General features: G+C 53.3%; 1 protein-coding gene across 3 annotated transcripts in view; it reads right to left on the minus strand.

Annotated features, from left to right (window-relative positions):
* ZNF609 (zinc finger protein 609) overlaps positions 1 to 14227 on the minus strand; it is a 63254-nt gene extending 49027 nt beyond the window's left edge. For 2 of the 3 annotated variants that reach the window (XM_066328617.1, XM_066328615.1), the window contains exons 1-2: positions 14100 to 14227; positions 67 to 932 (exon numbers count right to left, since the gene is read on the minus strand). In XM_066328617.1, coding sequence (XP_066184714.1) covers positions 67 to 813 — 747 coding nt within the window. In that variant the 5' untranslated portion in view covers positions 814 to 932; positions 14100 to 14227. The remainder of the gene's footprint in view (positions 1 to 66; positions 933 to 14099) is intronic. The other variant, XM_066328616.1, reaches the window with a different exon arrangement.
* Positions 14228 to 16836: the final 2609 nt, after the last annotated feature.

Below are 16836 nucleotides of genomic sequence, written 5' to 3' on the forward strand. Positions count from 1 at the left end.
ATGCCATGCCACAGCAATGCCATGTGAGCACCAGCAATGGCACCCATGCCCCAATAGCTCTCTTACCTTCTCTGACTTCACCTTTTTCAGCTGCCGGCACTCATTTTCTCCATCTTCCAGCTCCGACTTTACTCCCAAGGGATTGAGCGCAGATCCCGTGTCAATAGCTATACTCCCAAGCTGCTCAGCAGCAGCAGGCTCTGTCCCCTGGCCCCCATCATACTGTCCCACCCTCACTGCCAGGGCCAGGGGCTGCAGCACGCTGGGCTCCTTCTCTGCCGCAGCCCCCGCACTCTCACTCCTTTCCTTCTTGCTTTTGGATGAGCCACCCTCCTTCTCCTTCTTGGAGCCAGCCACACTGCGAGACGCCTTGGCTGACTTCTCTGAGCTCTTCGGGGTGACGGTGGGCACCAAACCACCTGAGTTCGCACCATCTCCAGAGCGTCCTTGAACCTCCTTCTTACCACCAGCTCCCTCACTGGGAGTGAACAGGGAGGACCCTGGGGTCGGCTTCCCACTGTCCTTGCCAGTCTTGCTCCTTTTCGACTTTGATTTGCCCTCCTTGCCTTGCGGGCCTGGCACCGGGCTCACAAACTTGATGTTATCCGGTAGTGTTGCCACTGCGTTGGGTGCCGGGAGCCCCACCTCCTTGGAGCCCGACATTTCCAATTTCTGCTGATCCTTCTCCAAATCAGCGTCCAGGTCAATGATGAGATTCCCTACACCAATGTCCCACTCATCCCCACTGTCATACGTCTCAACCGGGTTCGCATCAATTCCTTTCCCTCCGGAAGCTCCGCTGCTCAAGGACATCTTAGAGTTAACGGCCCCTCACGGTTCAAGGCTCTTCCCTGCCTCTACGCCCTGGGGGTCCACCTACGTCCTTGGGGGGCCTTCAGTGGTCGGGGTCTGCCCAGGTGACGGCATCGCTGCTGGAAGGGAGAGCAAAGAGAACAGGGTTACACACGAAGAGCCATGGGCAGACAGATCACTGACAGCCACACCTGCAGGTAGGAGAGATCTGGGCAGAGTGAAACCCCCAACCTCCCAAATCCCCCTCACGGCATCCTTCTGCCACCCCCTGGGCTGGGGCTGCTCCACAGCCGCCCCCACAGCAGCGGCCATCTGGCACCAGTCCTCGATCAATACCAGCCCTGGCAGGTCACGGCTCTCGGCTCCAACAAGACATTACTCACACATTTCCCCGCTCACCATTTCCCTCTGAATTATCGAGCGCTGCCCCTGGGAGGGAGGATTGATTCCTCTCCTGCCAATGCCACCCAGAGGGAGGGCTCCTCTCCATGCCAGCCTCGCTGCAAGGGACAAGAGCTGCGCACCAGGGAAGTCAAGTGCCTTGGTGGGAAATAAATCCCCAGCTTCAGAGTGCCTGTGACACTTGGGACATGTCACCAAAGGCCAAATCACAGTGGGAAGCATAATGGTTCCCATCCCACACCTCTGGGCAGAGCAGCACAGTACTCAGATTTGCAGTGTTTACCACCATCCCCTCTGGCCATGATAAACTTCCAGTGGGAAATGGAGATGCAACTGTATAAGTACACAGTCTTAACTGGGAAGAGGGGGCTCAGCCCTACCTGCCCACGCCACAGTTGACCCCGGTGAGCCCAAAATATCTCCTCCCTGCTTCCCAGCCTCTCCCCCAGGGAGGGAAACAAAAAAGACACCCACGCGCAACCTGACACAGCACCCGAGTCATGGCAATTACCCTGACGAGACATAATTAACACATGTAACAGCTTCTTCCCAGCACGCCCAGCAAGGCCACCTGCTCTCCAGAATCCTTAAGAAATCCTTGACCACCCATTTGAATGAGGCTTCTCTCCAGCAGCACTGTCCTTCCCCTCCCTGACAAGCTGCAGGCCTGCCTGCTCCTGGTACTATTTACAAGTGACACTTCAAAAACAGGTGACTTAAAGAAAAATGAGAAGTAAAAAACCAAACAAAATTTAAAAACCCCACACCACACAGATTTCTTCAAACCCCAGCAGGCAGGAGCCTGGAAAGCAGCTTCACGGTGCATTTCCAGAGACGCAAACACTGTAAAAATGCCAGGGATTCTTTCATCAGCCAGGCTGCCACAGCCAGACCATTTTCCATCTGCTCCCCACAGCATCCTCGGCTCTGTACAGCTAATAATCCACTCTCTGACAGGTCATTACAGAGATTTTTAACCCCATGAGCTGGGGGGCTTGCGTGCAAGCTGGAAATGAAAAGCACTGACCTCTCATTTCAGCAGCAGGGAAAGTGCCGAATCAGGAGATCACTTTGTGCACCAGTCGCTAACAGCTTCCCAAAGCTGACCTGCATGTTTCTATGGCCGCCTCCTCCTCCTCTTCCTACTCCTGCCCCAGCACCTGCTCCCCAGTTCCAAGCTGGTGTGTCCAACCCCATCAACCTGCCTCTCCAGAGCCTCTCTCCAAATCACTGATGGGGCCAGCAATTGGCAGCAACCACCTCACCCCTGCAGGACACGCATCCACAGCAATTCCTTTGTGCATGTGGGCAAAGCCAGAAATGAGCTGGATGAACCAGATTTTTCACTGAAACCAGTGCCTTCCCAGCCCTAAGCTGAGGCATGGAATCCAGGAACAATCCCAATGAACAGGTAGACCACCGATGACCACTGATGTGCAGGAAAAACCCACAGGAAATGACAGCAGAGGATGAAGTTCAGTCTCCAAATCTAAAAGTTGCCAACCCAAAGCTGGAGCAGGGAAAGAGCCATGGCGAGCTCAGGTCAGAGGGGAAAACAGACTAGGATCTGACCTTGCTGTGACAAGAAAACGACAATCTGCAGGGTTGACTGCAACATGTGTAGCATCACCTGTTCCATGCAACACCTGCATGATGCCAGCTTGGCCAGCTCTCCATTCCCACCACAGAATTCACCTTGCTGCTCCAAACGTGCACATACACACGCACACACATCTCCATAAGTATTATTTATACATGTGGAGTAAGGAGACCAGATGAGCGGGACTTGGATCTGAAACTCTGCAAACAGCAGCAGCTTTTGCCAATTCCTACCACAACAAAAAGAAGAAGGAGCCCAGAAGTCCGCTGGGTCCCCGGCAATTAGAGAGCCAGGAACAATCAAAGGGTTAGAAAACAAGAGGAGCAAAACCCTCACCCTTACAGAGGAGGTGCCGAGGGAGCCCAGGCTCTGCTAATGCAGACAGAAGGGAACCACAAACAGGATGGACAGGAACATGCTGGATTGGCAAGAGCAGGGGAAAGGCACGTTGTAACGAGAGTGAGGCAGAGAACTGAAGACATGCCACCACAGGAAGAGGGACTGGGGCAGGGATCAGCCCTTTCCAGAGCAGAGCTGAAGGCTGGGATCCCGGAATGTGATCTGGGGGGAACTCCTGAATATGCTCCATTGCATGGGCTCTAAAGCACTTTCCACAGCTTTTTCCCTCCCCAAAACTCCCATCCAAGGTCCCCATTTCTTTACTCCCCTATTGCAGGCTCAGCCTCTGCACCCAGAGGAGCATTTGGAGTCCTTCTCTCAAGCCAGACCCGCAGAGACCCCAAACGAACACACCACCATTATTTTGGGTGCACAGGAGCCCCTGGCTACCACACCCCATGGCCCAGAGAAAGAGGTGCCTTTCCCACTGCCTCCTTTGCCCAGGCTGGAGAAGCACCGGGTGGTATCCAGATCCTTCCCACTCTCCTGCCGGGGGAGTAACGCTGCCACAAATCACAGCATCGCAGAAAACAGAGCGAGGAGATTGATTCAGCTGTAAACGTGTCCTTCCCCTTACCTCCTGCCATCGCAGGATTGATCCCCGCACAACATGAAAAGCATGTGCTCACTTGTTGGCCTGGAGACCTGCCAACAAAGCGTTTTAAGAGCAGTCCTGGAGCGCAGATCCTACAAGGAGACAGCTTTCTGCTTGGGAATGCTGCACACACACAGCACCAGACATGAATAATTCAGCTCCATTAGGTGCTGAGACCTCTATAATCCACATCTACGGGCTGGGACAGAGCCAAACCATATTCAGAGACAAACCTGAAAGTTCACTTTCAGGGCTGCACACACACCTAGAGAAAGCTCTTCCATCAGAACAGCTCTACTTCCAAAAGACAGCAAGGAAACTGCGCCAGCCCCTGCCTCTATGTGCTAAAACCAGTGCAGGATGCTCAGAACCCGCCAAACCCGCACCACTCCAGCTTTCTCTGCTGGTTACCAGAGGCCAGGAGACCAAAGCTGGGAAGGATTGACTGCCCAAGGGCAGCAAGATGTAGGAGAAAGCTCTTCTCCTGGCAGCAGCCAGCCCACACATAGGGAGACTGTCTCACAGCCATGTGCTCCAGCCTGCAGCGCTCCAGGATTAGCCTCTGGTGGCTTCCAGACATGACTGACTGCAATTTTCACCCTGATTAACTTTCAGGAATGCCCACAAGAAGGAGCAGCAAAGAAGACAGGGAAGGGGGGGAGAAAATCTGCAGGATGCAGCATTTCCTCCAGCGGGCACAAGGCAGGGAGCAGAAGGTTTGGTGAGATGGTTGCTCTGGCCTGCAGCAACCCTGGAGAGCAGAACCCTCCGCTCCCTCCCAAAAGAGCCAAAGGCAGTGGCATTGAAGGGTTGCTGCCTCCCCAGCCCGCCAAACCCCCAAAGGGCTCCTCACAAGCCCCCAGCTGAGGCAGCAGCTCTAGGCACTGCAGTGCCGAGGCCCTTCCTCCAGCCACTGGCAGCCAGCCGCCTGCTCTCCCCATCCACTGCCTCTGCATGAGATCCCTTTTTGTTTCCTTTTACGACTAAAGAAGCTCGGTGCGGTGGTGGGGGGAACACACTGCCTTCCCCACGCTGCTGCGCTCACTCCCCACTCAGCTCCTACCACCGCGCCTGTAATCCCCCAGCTGGGCTTGTTTGGGTTAGATTTTTGTTAAGTAACTCCCATGTCTTTTCTGCAGATTTCTTTTTAAGATGTTCCCTTTCTCCCCGCCCCCTCTCTCTAGAGCTGGGGGAGAAAAAAAAGAGAGAGAGAAAAAAAGAGAAATGTTGAACGCGAGCCAGCTGGCACGAACAAGAGGAGACGGAGAAATCTGCACAAAGGAGCTTCCTCGCTCACTTGCTGCTTTCAGCTCAAGAAATCACGCGGGGAGGAGGGTTCACTCTCCCCCAGACATCAGTCAAGCTGTAGCAGACAAAGGAGATTTGCCATGACACCCTCCAGAACTGCCACCCAACGGGGGCAGGATCCCTCCACCGCCTGCGCCCCGCGGGAGTCCGAGCTGTTGCAAAACACGCCAAGGCGCAGAGCTTCAAAACAGGCTGTTCAATGTGGAATTAAGCAAGATTTTGAATGGAGGAGCTGTGCTCCCGCCTCTGCGCTCACACAAGGCGCCCAGAGAACTTCAGTGGCTCTCAGGGCTGTGTGGGACAGTGTCAGCAAGCTGCCAGGAGGGAGAAGGCTGAACCCAATTTGAATAAAATGGAGCCACCCTTCTTTTTTTAATATGGAGGTGCACCCCATCAAGACTACATCTTCCAGCATGCACTGCAGCCAGAGCCCTGAGAGAGACACCAACAAACTTAGGCCAGGACTCCCAAGTTTCTGAAGGCTGAGCCTTGACACTGGAGATGAACCTGAGACAGGGCAGCACTCGAGCGATGAGTCATTTGCTGGCATTCTTGAGAAAAGCTTGAAATATTTCAGTCGAGGCATGAGAAAAGCAGCACATACAAGGTCACTGGGAGATGCTGGAGATGAAGGGAAGTGGAGAGGTGAGCAGAGACCACTTTGGTGCAGGGCAGCCAGGCAATCACCTTACCTGAAGCAAAGCTCCAGAGACTTATCAGCCACAACACCCACCTGCTCCCAAATACAAACTCAACTTCACATTCATCACCAGGCAAAAGATGCTGCTGGGATCAAAATTCAACCTCACACCCAGTTCCATTCACTCATAACCTTAAAACATGACTTTCCTAGCAAAACTCCACACAACTGCAGCACATGGCAACATCCAGCAAAGCTATCAACACAAAGATGAGACACGCGCTGCCACTGTGTTTGAAGAAAATACCAGAATAGCTAAAATCTAATGCTTCTTATTGACACTTCTGTAACCTCAATACCATGAGGATCAACTCGATCTAGGGCTGAAAAACCCAGGGTCCTTGAACGTGTCTGAGTAGCAAAGACACCCTCTTGGAAACCCCTCACTTCCCTCAATTCCCAACAGGCTCCACATTGCCCTGCTACACAAGGCACACACAAAGGGGGAACAAAAAGAGGACCAAGATCTTCTGGCTTTCCTTTGTATCATGAAATGGGGAAAACTGGAACAAGTACCTCTTTAACCCTCCCATCAGTTTTGCAAGTGTCATCCCCAAAGTCCAAACGTTTTGTCTGTTTGTGCCTTGGGACTCCGCAGTTCTGCATACTTACAATTATTTGATTTTGATATCTCTCAGCTTTTTAATTTTTTTCAAAGTACCACTTCTGTATAAAACACAGCTCACATTTCTTCCATGAACTCTCAAGGAAGTCCAAGAGCTTTGCATTTCAAGAAAACTATCAGCAATAGAACCATCACATGGTCCTCAGCACATGATCCTCAGGTCAAGCAGGAGGCACATTGATACCTACAGATCCACATGAAGTCACCAAACCCTCCGTTCTGTTCCTGTGAAGGATGGCTGGCAAACAGCACCTACTTGGAACACCTGACCACTCTGCTGCATTGCACTGCTGAAGTCACTTCTCCAGTGGGAAGCTGAGCAAGCACATTGTTACTCCCAAGCTTGAGCATACATGTCTACACAACTCAGGCCATAAAAGTGTAGAGCAGAGCAGGTTTGAAGGGACCTTGAAAGGTCATCTGCTCCAACCTTTTGAGAAAAAGGGAGGTGAGATTACCTACCACCCTGTCACATCTTGAAAACTTCCACCAGCATGGATTCTTACTGTGTCCCAGAGAGGGTTGTTTCACGGAATGGCTGTAAAAAAATTCTTTATGTTGAAATCAAACCTCTCCGAGTGCAATTTTTATCTGTTGCCCCTTGACTTCTCCATATTGCTCCTCTTTGTAAGTATCCTTAAGTCCAGCAATGCTCCTGCACACACAACACCCCTGCAAAGAGCTGACTGACCTCCCGTGAGGCAGGAACCAGGTTTGCAGGAAAGGCCGCAGTGCTAGGATAACACCCTGGCATGGACTGGAGGAGCATCAAGCACAGCATGAGCAGGCAAGAGCCATGCCAGCACTTTGTTACAGCTCTGACAGCAGGGTCCTGTGTGAGCCATATCCCCTTCCCAAGCCTTCGCCATGGAGATGAGCAGGGAGTAGCAAGGCTCAGGCGCTGGATCACAGCCTGCTCACCCAAAAATGCCAAGATAGACATCTTCCAGCAAGCATGACCTTGCAGACTCTAAAATCTCAGCTGAGTATTACCAAGATCTAAGACATCCCAAATATTACCCAAATCCACAAGCACAAAAGAGTGGCCAGTGTCTAAATTTTCTACTGTATAGGGAAAGAGGAATTGAAAAACCCACATGAGTGGGAAAAAAAGTATTTGGTAGGCAAAATGACAGAGCAGCTTCCTTCCTGCAAGCTCAGCTCTCAGATCTACCCTGAATCAGGGCTGCCCAACAAGGATTTACTTCTCACTGTTGTGTCTGCATGCTGGAAGACACCTATGTGTAACTGCAATACCCAGACCTGCACGCAATGGTTTAACAAGAACCAGAAACACAGCCCCATCTTTACAAAATTTGCATCCTCTGCTCACCCCATGATCGTCATGTGCCACCCTGTGGGTGTCATAGCCTCACTGGTGCCCAGCAGGTGCCCGGCAGGCACTGGCAGTGCCAGAGGTGTAGAGCAGTGGTGCCGCGGGGTTTGGCTGTCACACAGACCATTGGCAGCTACTGAGAAGCAAAAGCAAAGCAACACCATGAGCAATAACCAGCCAGGATTAACACAGAAGCCCTCTGGGTGAGTCTACCTCAGACAAGCCAGTGCATTTCGGCAGCACCAGGCATGGCCCTGGTGTTCCTCTACCACCACAAAGGCCATTCTTGTTGAGCCCAGCCAGCCGTGTCGCTGCTGGCTGGTGCCAAAAATAACATCAAACACTCAAAACGAGACATCTGAGCCAATCTGCTTGGCATTGCAATGCTTTCCATAGTGATAAACCTGGGGAATGACTGTCCCTTAAACAGAGCTGGTTTCAACTGGGAAAGTGGAAGAGCTGTGTGGATTTCAAATCAGTGCAGTTACATCCTTGCTAACCCCAACACAGAAGTGAACTGATTTATGAGAGGCCTAAAGGTATCTGAACTGGCGGCCTGTTCTTTTGCTCAGCCTAAAAGGGAGTAGAGGGCACATAAAAATAACCCAAGAGGTTCCCAAACTTCAGCACTCCACGCAGGCTGGAAGACGGCCAGCAGAGAGAGGAAGCAGCAAGACGGATGTGACCAGGAAAGATCCTCGAAGCATCAGTCACGGAGATGGGAAGAAACAAGACCTGGCAAAGACCAAAGACAATCAATGGGCATAAATAACCACCGGAGTAAGTGCCAGAAAAGGGAGCTTGCCTTTTTCCCCTGCTCACCCAATGCTTTCAGGGGCACAGCAGGGCTGGTCAGAGAGGACAGACTGCCACTGGTTTCCTTGCTCCCAGGGAAGGGACAGCTTCTGGGCTTTATTTCCTTTATCTTTCCTTTTAGGAGCAGAGCATGCAGCCAGCCTTGGCTGCTTCCCAGCCTTCAGAAGACGATGAACATCTCTCCACTGCTCCAAAACCGAAGGAGCTGCCACTTCACCTATTAATGCCTTTAATTCCCTTCATTCGATAACCAATTAGGGCACCTTGGCTCCCAAAGCTGAGGCTCCTTTTGTAGCAAGGCCAGTGCGTGTGGCTGTAATCCCTCTTCCTGTCACATCATCAGTCTGGGAACACTTTGGGAAAAAAACAACCAGACTGTGAAGTAAAGGAGGAGGGAAGGCAGATGCAGACAGGGACAAATGCAAGCAGAGCAAGTACCATGCCGAGAAATCCCTTTTTTTTTCTGACCTGGGAGAGATAATAAATAGGTGTATCTCCCAGATTAATACGGCACATTTGCAGAGCTCTGATATCCATCAGAAAGTTGCTAATTCGTGCTAATGACCCATTGCAAATTGCCGAATTTTGTGAATTAGCCAGCGCACAGGAATACAATAAAACCCAATGAAAACCATGCATCAAAGTGGGCGGGGTTTATTTGGAGAGTCCTAGTGCACTTGGAATTCCTTGTGGCAATGGATGCAGAGGGAAGGTGCAGATTAGATGTGAAAACCCCTCAAAAACAAACAACAAATCCTCAAGACAAGAAGAAATTTCAACCAGGTTACTAAACCTTTGGGAAAGGAGAATTCTCTCAGAGATAAGCAAGATTCTTCCTCTGCTATTGGATTTATAGTGGTTACTGTAAGTGAAGTCATTACACACCTCCTTTTCACTCCTTTAAAGCTGCACAGCACACTCCTCCTGATCCGCCCTTCATCCCCTTGGAGAAGCACCAGGAAAACTCCAAGTCAAATCTTCGGACCCACTTGAACCAACAATTCTCTGCTAATCCAAACCACAAATGGGCTCAGCAAAATCATTAAAATCAATTTTGTTATCATTAAATCAGCGTAGCCCCATCACACATGATGGAACACTGTAGAGATCTCATCATTCCAGCCATTGGAAGAATGAGGGGCCCAAGAACAGCGTACAGGAAAAATCCGATGCCACAAAAGCTTTCTGTGCTTGGGAAAAGAGGAGCATAAAGCAACGACATCATCTTTCCTTTTCTTAACCATGAACATGGCAATGATTTGTGGAAGTTGGGCATTTAATGTTTCAATGCAGAATATCAAAGTTGTCCTGAAATTATCCTCATTCATCCACAAAAGAACTGCACTTGCATCCGTTCATACCCCTCACACCACATCTGAGCTGACGCTCAGCAGCTACGTCAGTGGGTTTTGTGCATGTGAAGGACACTCAGCTGCAGCGAAAACAAAACAACCTCTTGGGCTTGTCACAAAAACTGATTTTTCACCCAAATGCAGATGGGAATTGGTTTCCTTTAAAGAAAAAAAATCAATTGCAAGAGCAACTGGAGTCCCAGAGCAAGTTTCCTGGTCAGGCAGCCATTCCCTGTTTTCTTACTGTAAGATTGTTCAAGCTCAACCTCACTCCTTCCTCTGACACAATGTCATACCCCAAGGCACCGACCCTTGGTAGCAGGAAAGTGCATCTGCATGGCAAAATAAGCCATATCCCAGTGGGATCTCTTTTCCTGCCCTTTCCCAACACAAAGCAACACCCTTCCTCATCCAAGTCAACCCAGTATGAGGACACAGAGCAGACAGGCTGCTGCCAGGGTGGCCAAAGCTCTGGTTCAGGAGCCACATGTGGCCACCAGTGAGCTCCCCGGACAGTCATATGCTCTAAGCCAGCTCATCTACCTACCCCTGGTCTTGGAAAAGGTCCTTCACATCCCCATGGGCTCCTCAACACAACTCCACCCCAAACCCCGACGGAGTCAAGCACCTCCACGCAATGGCATCCTCATCCCTCTACCCACTGCCATAAGCACACAAATTAGGATTTTCCCAAGTAAGCAGGCAAGACCCAAGAGAAAATGACAAGCTCTCCCCATGCCCAGAGAGCCCATGAAGCATCAGAAGAGGCATGACAAAAAAACTGCAAACAGCCCAGGCCATCTCTGCGTGCTTCAGAAACTTTGGTACTTCTCAAAAAATATCTCCACAAACCACCATCAGTTGCAATGCAACACAGGTTTGGGAACACACACATGACTCTCCCATCCCCAAGGTTGGGGAACCAGCAGTCCACATGCTGCAGGAAGCCTGCTGTGGTAACCATGGACTTCTCCGTCACCTCAGTGGGCAACCACCCCACGGACTGCAGCACTGATCCACTCTCTGCCTTCATCACATACAACCAACTGAGCATGGTTAAACTGTCACCAGCTCCTAGCAAGGCCACCTGCAGCCTCACCTCCTCTCCACAGGGAGACTGCATGTGACACGCTGCCCAGAAACATCTGCCTGCTCACTGCTTGCCCCCAGCACGTCCCTGTCTCTGGCCAGGAACACTGGCTACGGAGCCAACACTCAAAGGGCATCGCAGCACACACAGGATGTCACACAGCCTCGGAACAACATACCTGGGACCATAAATACCATCTTATTTACATAATGCTCTGGATAAAGGGGACAAAGAGGCTTACTGCATTACATCTGGGACTAGTATTGCATCAGCACCCACAGGCCCTAATCCCAGTCAGAGCTGTGCTGCGCGGGGCGTGGTGGGACAGCGCCGAGGTGCATCTTCACTCCCAGCCCAGCCAAGGTCAAGCTCAAGACTCTGCCTCTTCCCACCATAAGCATGCAGAGAAAGATCCCTACACCCTGGAAATGCCATTTAAATCGGGCACAACATGTGACTTTTGCCCTCATCCACCATCAGCTGAGCCCAGAAGTAAGATCCCAGATGTGGGTCTCCCACTTGTCGTGGCCTAGACACAACACACAGACATTGACTTTGTCTGGGGAGTGATGCCCACATGGAAGTGATGGAAAGACCAGGCAGCTCCTGGTTTTCTCTAATGTATGCAATCACAATTAAGAATACACTGCAAATATAAGCTGGAGGCAATTTTTGATTCAAGGCAGCCCTGTTCTCAGAGAATAAACCAGACAGAGTGAACTCTGGTCTGTCCTTCTTGTTAATTCAAAATAAAGACACACATGCACAAGATACTGGGTAGATCCGAGACCATGTGAGAGCACCTCAACTGCCTTTGCGAGCCCTTTCTTCCTAAAAATGCACCTTTTCAGCTCAATTTACAGGGAAAAAGCTTTTGAGGCAGAAGTAGGGATCCCATCACCACTGACATAAGACAAGCCAGGTGTAAGGAAGTGTGAGAGGACTTTGCAACTGAGGCAAGGGAGGGATTATTTTTACCACCCAGCACAGGGCTCCAGACAGACAGATGGATCCCCCCAAAAAATCACACCGCTTTCAGCACGAAGAGAGATAACAAGTACGTTAAGAGACGCATCCATGCACACACACACTGGCCCCTGAGGCTAACTAGCAGGCTAATGGTGAATCACCAAACACACAGACCAAGTCTGAGTGCCTGGCTTGGAGAAAGGAATAAAATCCTCTCCCTATGCTCTGGCCATACTCAATTACAGGTCATTCCAACTTGCTTGATAATTAATTTCCTCCAGTGGCTCTAACCAGAGGCAGCCCTTGCCCTGCATGCCAGGCCAGTCCAGGTGAAACATTAAATCCTTGTCCTTTTCCACCACAGACACCGCGTTCCTGGGGCTGCACACATCTCCCCCTCACAGGAGAGGAGAAAACCTCGCTGGATGAACAAGGGAGTAAAAGGGCAAGGATTTGTGTTTTGCGACTGAAGCAGCTTCAAAACAATAAAATGTAAATTATTTTTGGCCAAGAGCTAATCAATAAAATCAGCTGCCCGGATTTTCTGAGTGCCGTGCATGTGCGGTCGCGTACTGCCAACAAAGAGCTAGAAATGTGCGGCATAATCTGATGCTGGAGTCATCGCACAAAGCGTGGAAATAGGTTTTCCTGAGGATGTCCAGGCGAGGAACTGCCTGCACACGATGGAGCCCAAAAGCCAGCCCTAACACCGGCATCCTTGGATATTCCGGAGGAGGGGGAAAGAGCCCATGGGGCTCTTCGGCGCACACTTTGGAAAATGAGTGTCTAACGCCTCCTCCGAGGGAAAGGGCCTTCCCAGAAACGGGGGGGAAAGGAAAGGCAAAAGGAAGGCTGCTGGGAGATGGAGGGGAGCCAAGTCTCGCAGACCAGACCTGAACCTGTGACCTTCCCCGTGTACACAACGGGCGGGAGAGCGCACGGCAGGAGCGCTTGCCCCGCCGGCCGCCCCAGCCCTCGCGGGACACCCGGCCACGTTGTCACCGCCGGGGTCACCTCCAGATCGGCCCCGCTGGCCAACGGGGGCTCAAAGGACTTGAAGGAGGGCGGCTCGTCCTGCGGCACCCGGCCCAGCCCCGGGGGTGATGCCCAGAGGGGCTCCGCTCTCGGGGTCTGACCCGCCCCAAACTCACGGGGACTCGCTAAATGCACTGGGGAACATTTTATCTTCCGGGATCTGTGCCGAGAAACCCCTACCGGCACTACAAAAGAGCTGGGGTGCAAAGAATCTCCCTTCGCGGTGCCGCTCTGCTCCTGTGCCCCTCAAATCCCCCCTGCACAGAGACGGGGGTCAAGAGGGGTGACCCCCGCCTCCGCCCAGGAACAGCGCTACCCTCTCGAGAGCCCTTCCCCGCCTGCATCACCCCCCGCAAGCCCGATCCTTCCCACAAAACCTGGGATGGCGGTGACCCCGCTCAGGGGACACCCCCTCCCTGCAGTGTGGGGACCCTCGCGGCCGCAAGGGCGGGCCTCGCTCCCCGGGGGGACCCGGCCCACAACGGCCACAACACCCGCGGGGGCTCTTCCCAACGGCCACGGCTGGCACCCGCAACCGGCCCCGGGGCGAGCGGGACGGGGGGGCGAGGGGCACACAGAGCCTCGCCCCCAGGGGTCCCGGGGGAAGGCTCCCGGAGCTCCATCCCCACGGCCAGCGATCAGGGAGGGAGAGGCACGTATCCTCGTCCCCGGTGGTCGCAGGGGTGGGGGTGGGGGGGCACACAGACGCCCCAAGGGTACGGCGGGGGGGGCGCAGCCCCTTTCCCAGGGGTCACGGGGAGGGGGCACTAGAACTCCCGTTCCCGATGGTCCCGGGGGAGGGGTACCCAGAGCCCCGTCCGTAAGGGTCACGGGGGGAGGCACAGCCGCGTTCCCGGGGGTCACAGGGAAGAAAGGGGGAGGGCACATATCCTCGTCCTGGCGGTCACGGCTCACGACGGCGGCCCGGGCCCGGCCCGTGAGGAAGGGGCGTGGGGAGGGGGGGTGCCCGAGGCCCGAGGGGAGCCCCAACCGCCGCCCCCCCCCACCCCCCCCCGCGGCGGGGCGGCGTGGCGCGGGGCCGGCCGGGCGCGCACTCACCCGGTCGCTGGGGTATCCGCCCTAGGTGCGCTCCATGTGGGTCGCGCCGGGGCCGGCGCTGCGGGCCGGGGCCGGGGCCGGGCCGGGCCGGCCGGGGCCGCCACGCGCTGAGGCCGCGCCGCGCAGGCCGCGCCGGGTCCGCCGGGCGGGGCGGGGCGGACGCGGCGCAAAACGCGGAGGGCGGAACGTGGAGCGGCGTCCCCGGACGGCGGGAAAACCCGGAGTGGATATCCCGCCTGGAGGATCGGGAGCCGGAGACAGACAAAGCCCGGAACGGAGCATTGCCGCTGAAGCCGGAGCCGCCGGAGCGCCTCCTCGGAAATGGCGGGGGGGAATCTTTTTGGGGCGTTTCACGCCTTGAGCGGTGTCTTGTGAGACCTCAGCCCGGCACGGTCCACCCAAGGCCATGCTTTAGCTCCCTGAGCCAGCAAAGAAAGGCAGGAGGCGGGAGTCACCACCACCCCGGGGCATCCGCACCTACCTCAAAATCTAGCACATCGTGCCCCAAGCTGCCACTTTTCCTTTCCAAACAACTCTTCTGGATGAAAAGAGCACCTGGGTCCCCAGCCGTTCTCATGCTCTGGAGGTGAAATGTCTCCTAAACTCACTACTTCCTACCCAAAGCCTCAGCACTGGCCCTACTGACCAGGGCGGAGATCCCAGCTCATCTCAACTCTGGTCCCTGGATAATGCAAAATCTCCACTTCTCTTCCCAAAGCCTCAGTATCAGCCCCACTGTTCAGTGAGGAAATTTGGGTTCACCTCAGTGGGGATGTCCCAGTCCTGTCTCCATGACACCCCAAAACCAGGCAGGTGAACCAGTGCAGCAAGCTGTGCCAATGGGAGATGGGATGCAGAATCCCAGCTGGCATCTGTCAGTGCCGAGCAGGGAGCAGGAACACGCACGAATTTGCAGATGGAGAGAGGAGCACCAACTCCATCCACACAGCCAGGGTCTGCTGTAAGTATTCCAGCTGGAAGAGGTGCCACCATTCCTTGAGTGTGCCACCATCCAGTGTGGTTTCAGGAGAGCACCAAAGGAGATGCCAATTTCTTCTGATGCTTTTTGTCCCAAACAAGAACAACGCAAGACCCAAATCCCTGGCAAAGGAGGTGATGCCAAGAAGGCCAGAGGTTTGGGTGTCTTACCAGCTTTTGGGGCTGGAGTAGGTGGGAGCCAGAAGACATTTAAAGCAATGGCAAAAGAGGGATGAGAAGAGAATTCTCTTACAGTCCGAAAAAAAGAAAGGAGAAATCCTTCCTTATCCTGCTGAGGAGAAACTGCTCTCGCACAGCACAGAGCCACTGCTGGCAGGGTCCAAGACAACCTGTATTAATAATACCAGGTCAGTTTTTACTGAAGTATTTTCAAGGATTGGGTAAAAGGTTTTATGGACATTTGGTGGTCTGAGCAAATCTCAGACGAGGAATGGTGCTTCCAAGGGTGGAAAAAACGGCATCAGACAGGAATGCAGGATGAACCAGGAATGGGTCAGTGCATCTTTCCTGGTAAAATTGTGATGCCAGTAATACAGGAGAAAAATAAAAACCCTGCCAGGCAAGGCAGTTCCATTGGGAATGACCTTGGCATTGCTCCCATGACATGTTTTGTCACAACCATGAGCAGGGCCTGTGACCTAGCCTGCCTGTGGCTGTCAGAGATCCCACAGAATCCTACAGATGATGGTGGACATGAAGCCTTTATGGATGAAACCTGCAGGCACCAGGTAGACGTGAGCTGTGAGTGACAAAGGACAAGGAGGTGACAAGGCAGCAGCCCCTCTCAGAGGTGGATGCAGGACACGGATCTGGTTTAATACTGAGCCAAAGCATGAGCTCATATTAAAGCCTGGTTCGGGCATGGGATGGGTGACCCATCCAGGGAAGCAGTACTTTTGGATGGGATTTTAACAGGCACTAGTTATGATGGAAAGGTGCGATTTTGTGGGATCACAGAGCTGGTAGAAGATGCCACTCTGTCATGGTCTTGTCTGATGGTGCTGCACTCCTGGGACAGGAGCAGGAGCTGCATCACCTGGAGCCAGCTTGGCACCTCCTCCCTGGATGCTGACTTCCAACGCTGTGTGTCCCACCTCTCCCAGACAGCCCACAAGGAAGGCCTCTCCTTCTTCCCAAGGCACCAGGACCCCAAGATGACTCCCCAAGCCCCCCATCCCCCTCCGGTTCTGCTCCTTTTGGGACCATAGATATTCTCCATCACTCTGAAGGGACATCCACCAAGACAGTAAGATCTCCACGTAAGAAGAGTGCAGGGAAGTCTCTAGGAATCCCCAGCACAGCTGACTGGACCATAGTTGTAGGACCCAAGGGGCAAAGCAGATGGAGGGATGGAGCCAGAGGAGGAAGGAAGCAGGAGAATCCCATCACCCTTGGCCACATTGAACAGCAGCTCCCACACCATAAACTCTGTGTCAGTTGTGGGCAGCTCAGAGCTGAAACACCCACGAGGATTTTCCCACTGAGGAATAACACAGGTGGGTGTTGGATCCAGTCCCACCATTTCCAGCACACCAGAGATCCCACAGGCAGCAAATGGAGCCAGAAAACAACTCCCAGGGCAAATGGCATGGGACAATTTTCAGTGCTGCAGCATGAAGGCTTTGCATCCTCCTCCTCTCCCATGGGGAAGAGGGCTTGGACAACCTACACCCAGGGACTGTGCCAAGCAGTCAAGCTGGCAGTTCCCACCACATTCCTGAAAAAGAGGGAGGAGAAG

This window comes from Sylvia atricapilla, chromosome 13 (genome assembly GCF_009819655.1).
Source record: "Sylvia atricapilla isolate bSylAtr1 chromosome 13, bSylAtr1.pri, whole genome shotgun sequence".
NCBI classification, from domain to species: Eukaryota; Metazoa; Chordata; class Aves; order Passeriformes; family Sylviidae; genus Sylvia; species Sylvia atricapilla.